Here is a 5,436-nt window from a genome sequence, read left to right on the forward strand (position 1 = left end):
GAAGCCATAGCATGGCTTCTGATTGGCTGCAGGAAGATCCTGCAGCCAATGAGAAGCAGCAGAAGCCATGCTGAATGTTCAGCTTCCAAAAATCATTTCAAATTCAGAACACTCACTTCTGGGTTTTGGTCATTCTGGAGCCGATTTGTTCAAGAGCCAAGGTGCTCGGGATCCAAGGTATGATTGTATTTCCAAATATTCTACTGTACACACAGTAAAAATATACAGCAAAGGACAGGTTTCTCATTTCTTTAATTTTTCTTCCTTATTAACTGTTCCCTGTTGTTCAGCTCAGGCCTCAGAATGATTATGTAACATTTAGGGGCAAAGATGCAGCCCAGCAACCCACCACTGGAGGCTAAGATGGAGAAGATCTCGACAGCTACCATATATTTTCCCTTGGTGCTCAGATAGGAAGGAATAAAGGACAGCCAGACACTGCAGAAGACCAACATGCTGAAAGTGATGAACTTGGCTTCATTGAAACTGTCCGGTAGCTTCCTGGCGAGAAAAGCCACAGCAAAACTTACAGTTGCCAGGCAGCTCATGTAGACGAGGACACAATAAAACATGGCCACAGACCCCTCATTACATTCTAGTATAATTTCTTCTGTCACTGAGTGCATATCCACATCTGGGTATGGGGGAGAGGTTGCCAGCCACACAGTACATATCCCTGCTTGAACCATGGAGCAGGAAAGGAGAATGGAGTGGCCTAGTCCTTTCCCCACCCATTTCCTCATCCTGGACTCTGGTTTTGTAGCCATGAAGGCCAAAACCACCGTGAAGGTTTTTGCCAGGACACAAGAAACAGCGGTTGAGAAGATGATGCCAAAAGCTGTTTGTCGGAGGAGGCAGGTCACCTTCTCTGGTCGGCCGATGAAGAGCAATGCACAAAGGAAGCAGAGCAGGAGAGAGATGAGGAGAGTGTAGGTGAGGTTTCGGTTGTTTGCAATGACAATGGGTGTGTCGTGGTGTTTCATAAATATACCAAGTACCAGAGCTGTGATCAAGGAAAGGGAAAGAGAGAAGCAGGCTAAACTGATGCCCAATGGTTCTTCATAAGACAAGAAGCTGATATCCTTGGGTAAACATGCATCCCGGTTCTTGCTTGGATAGTCTTTGTCTGGACATTTCTTACAGTCATTCATATCTGGGGAAAAATAAGGATATGACCCTTTGCTCCTTTCACAACAGCATGCTGAAATGTTTACTATCTGTCTGAGAAGAAAAGAGCTCAGCTCAAATTAAAACACTTGTCCTATACACTATCATCTGGTTCAGTGATGTGGTCCTGTAATCGAAACAGCCAGGACTGTTCCTCTTCATGATATTTGAATGTATCATCACACTAGCTTGGGTGCAGCTTGTTTAAGTTGGAAGGAGTGACAAGAGCCCCTCTGGATATTATTTGAACCACACACCACCTGGCTATTCTCAATGGATTGTTATTCTCATTTGATTATCATATTCCAACAATCTGTCTAAATATTTACCCTGTATTCCCCCATTGTTCAGCCTGTACACTGAGACCAAGCTCCGAGAGCCTTTTGGCAGTTCTCCCATTGCGGGAATGTGGTTACAGGCAACCAGGGACAGAGCCTTCTTGGTAGTTGTGCTCACCCTGTAGAATACCCGCCCGTCAGGTGTCAAGGAAATAAACACCAATCTGGCTTTTAGAAGACACCTGAAGGCAGCCCTATTTGGGAACTTTTTAATGTTTTATATTTTACTGTGGTTGAGGTTTTATTTTTAGGAAGCTCCTCAGAATTGTTGGGACAACCCAGTAAGATAGGCAGCATATAAATCATGGTTACTACTACTACTAGTACTACGACTACTACTACTACCAATATCTGGACAATGACCACCAAGAGGCAGGGACACACACACAATAGCTTATGTCTTCTTTTGAAACTTAACCTCAGCCATCCTTACTCCTTTCAGTCAAATGGATCAATTTAATCAAATCCTGTTCCTTACCATCCTGGTTTGCAATCTTTCCTTCTGCACATGGGATGCAATCGTAGCAGCAAGGGGGCTGTCCCTCCTTCACTTTCTTGCTTGATCCTGGAAGACATCTCTCAGTACAGACAGAATGCGGCTGAGTCTAATCCATAAATGAAAGAGCAGAAGGTTTACCAAGAGAATAATGAATTCAGAATGTTTTGTTGGGATTTTGTGCCTACGTGCAGAATTGGAGCTACTCGACTGAGCAATTAAGAGTTGGCTGTTAGCCAAGAAGGCCAAGAAGAATGAGGTCAAGATGAACTCTCTCTCTGTAATCTGCCTAGTGATATGGGTCCCTGGTAACAAGCTGGTAATTGGCTGAGGCTCCCATAAAGCAAGAACACTCATGACCTTCCGTGTGGTGTGGCGTTTTTGGAGTTTGTGAGTTGTGAGAGAAGGTTGATGTGTAGAGAGAGCAGTGAGAGGAAAAGTCAGTGGTTTATTGTTTTAAACTAAGATCCAACTCTGTACCAATTCTGTATATTGTGAGACTCCTGTATATAATAAAGCTGTACATAGTTATCCAGTTACTAGTGGCAGTGAGTTCCTGTGTCATCCTGTCTCACTGACACCTGGCGACCAAAGCTTCCTGGAGGCCTGCATGTACTCTGCTGTGTCCAAGTGGTTCTAGTTGGCAGTCTTCACTAGGTTCAATCCTGGTGGTTCCAACATGTTTCAGGTTCTAAGGGTCTTCTCTATGTTTCCAAACTTACACGGCACTTCAGTAATATGTGGAATGCCTCTACCAAGAGCAATTGCTCCTTTTCTTTTTAGTAGTAGTAATGTTTGAAGTGATGTGATATTCCCTCTATTGTTCTGGGATGTGCAGGTGTTGTGCTTACATAGCAGTGCCCTATCTGTTCTGCGTAGATTGCCTTGCCCATTAATGTACCCTCTGAATTTCTCTAGTGTCCCTGTTAAGTTCGTTATAATTGTTACTTCTGAGTATGTTGTCTGCTGGGTAGACATCCCTAGGATTGATTTTGGTGCTGGTGGCTACACCTATTCTTTGACCCATCAGATGCTGTCTGGGAGGAATGTGTTCTTTATGAGTTCCCATACAAAAGAATTCTGGACAAATACATGAATTGGAATGAAGTTATCGAAGAGATTTGACACTCAGCATGTTAAGGGGGAAATATACTTTGGAATACATATTTTGAGATAACTCTTTTTTGAAGACTGATGCATCTATTCCTAATGCTCTGTCTCTTGCTCTTCACGCCTTTCCTCTCAGCCTCCTTTCCTTCACTTTCTCTATCTTGACCACTTCTCCTGCTTCCACCTTTTCCACTGGCCCACTTAGAAGACTAGTGTTCTCCTGCATCTGCTGCTGTTTGTTCTCAGTTTCTTCTCTGGTATTATTATGCCTCTTTTCCCCAACCACTTCATTTCCTCACCTTTCTTGCAAGAAAGACAAAATCCTGGGGGTTATCAATTCATACATCATATTTCACTCAGTCAAAAACTAGTATTTAACATTCATAAAGAAATCCCAATTTCAGGTCAATCCCAATTTCTTTGGCTTATTTTAGAATAGTTCTCTTTTTATACTTGTGACTCTGGTTGCAGTCTTCCAGAGGGAAAAAAACCAACCCATTTAATTAGTCCAGCTGACCTGCTTTGTGCACTGTTTGATGTAAGGTTATTTCAAAGTCAACATGATCCTGCAGAAATCCACTGGGTATCTGCATGGTCTTTCAGATGTACACCCTCTAGTGCAGGGGAAATGTATGCAGAGGCCATGCCTGGCTGAAAGAAAACCTGCTCTTCTGTACCCAGGCCTTTTCATAGAAAAAACTGGTATTTGACTTGGGCGTAATGACCCACATTCAGATGACGATTATGTGATGCAAAAACCACATTTTCATGGATACAGCTTGTGGTGGGGTTTGTGAAGGGTTGAGATTAGGGCGAGACAACCTAGATTTCACTATTTTGGTTTACAATCAGATTCCCCAAGGTGAGTTTGCACTGTCAGCATTGCTTAACTGTATTTTATTAACTGTATTTTATAGTAAAAGGGTTCTTCGGTTTTGTAAACTTCTTGTTCCGATAGAAGGCTGCCTTCAGATGTCTTCTAAAAGTTGTGAAGGTCTTTATCTCATTGGAATCTGGAGGGAGGGTGTTCCACAGGGAACACTGTTCTAGGGATATGCCTCCATTTTACGCCAGGTTTTCAATCAGATCTCCTGCCCCCCCCTTTAGGTCATTCTAGGTTCTCGACATTGCTACAGACTTCGGTTGGTCGCCTTGGTTGCCCAAGGGGTCTGGTAGGAGTTTTTTGTCCATTTGGCAAATTGGCTCACACCTCTTGGTTTTTTCACCTACCTTGTAGCAAATCATCACAACTTTATTGGCGGTTAGGCATTGGTATAGCTGTGATGTTTCAGCGGGGAAAAGGTTCCGGCCATCGCCTACCCTTCCATCTTTAGGGTATTCCGTTAAAGGAATTCGGCGGTTGTGGATCCCGTCCGATGCCCTGCTGGTGGCAAGGGCCATTGCATGACCCCCAGTGGCATCAGGGGAGCTTCCAGTTGTATTTGCATCAACAGGCTCCAACTTCTGGTTGCTAACCTTTGATGACTCCACGCTGAGCGGGGGGAGTCATCTAGTCTGTTCAATCCAATGCCTAAGTCAATACCACTCACATGCTGTAACCAATAAAGTTGTGGCCTTTTTTCACCCATTAACTAAAATACATTGTGTCCTTGTGCCTTTATTTCCTCAAGCGGCTGGCGGGTTCTTGACTCACAATCTGTAACTTGCAGTTCAAAAGACAGTGATTAGACAGGCAGGTGGATAAGTATTGCTTGAGCTATATTGAATCTCTTCGGAATCAGATAACAATGTGGCCCTACCTGGTTAAACCAACTGTGCCATGTTATGGCATCTTCATCAAGGGTTAATTTTTGGTCTGGAGGAGCTTGTGGATCTACCCTCCCAACTCTCACTCTGTGCAAACTTTGGTTGGTGAATATGATCCAATTGACAATATCCAAGCTAGATGCTGCCTCTCCGTTCTGGTTGATGAACACCACATCTCCTGCAGTATTGTTAAATGAGATACTTCTCAGAAAGTTATGGAGCTAGATTGAAAGCAGAAAAGACAGGGGTTTGGAAAAGGCTGCAGTCTAATACATGGTTTCAAATTTCAACACCTTTATTGGCATATATATATATATATATATATATAGTACTATATATATATATATATAATATAAAAACAAAGACAAAACATACAGCACATATAGGTCATTAGTATATATAGTGACTCTACATCATACAGAAATAATGGAGAGCAGGAGGAGGAGGGAAAAGGCACACATGGGTCCTCAGGTTGAGCAACCTTTTTTCCTGTGTGCAGAGAATGCAGCAAAAGGTGGGTGGAGAGAGCCAAACCCATTCTCTTTCACAAACATGCCT

General features: G+C 43.1%; 1 protein-coding gene across 1 annotated transcript; it reads right to left on the reverse strand.

The window, feature by feature from the left end:
• Nucleotides 1–251: 251 nt before the first annotated feature.
• On the reverse strand, nucleotides 252–2,092 carry LOC118095645 (vomeronasal type-2 receptor 26-like). Its single transcript, XM_035136891.1, has 2 exons — nucleotides 1,984–2,092; nucleotides 252–1,153 (listed from the first exon to the last, which is right to left on the reverse strand). The coding sequence occupies exon 2, from the start codon at nucleotides 1,149–1,151 to the stop codon at nucleotides 252–254; it is 900 nt and encodes a 299-aa protein (XP_034992782.1). The 5' UTR covers nucleotides 1,152–1,153; nucleotides 1,984–2,092.
• Nucleotides 2,093–5,436: the final 3,344 nt, after the last annotated feature.

This window comes from Zootoca vivipara, chromosome 13, assembly GCF_963506605.1.
Source record: "Zootoca vivipara chromosome 13, rZooViv1.1, whole genome shotgun sequence".
In the NCBI taxonomy this organism is placed as follows: domain Eukaryota; kingdom Metazoa; phylum Chordata; class Lepidosauria; order Squamata; family Lacertidae; genus Zootoca; species Zootoca vivipara.

Coding starts and splice junctions, on each gene's coding strand:
- LOC118095645 (XM_035136891.1), bottom strand. CDS start 1,151: ATGAATGACTGTAAGAAATGTCCAGACAAAGACTATCCAAGCAAGAAC.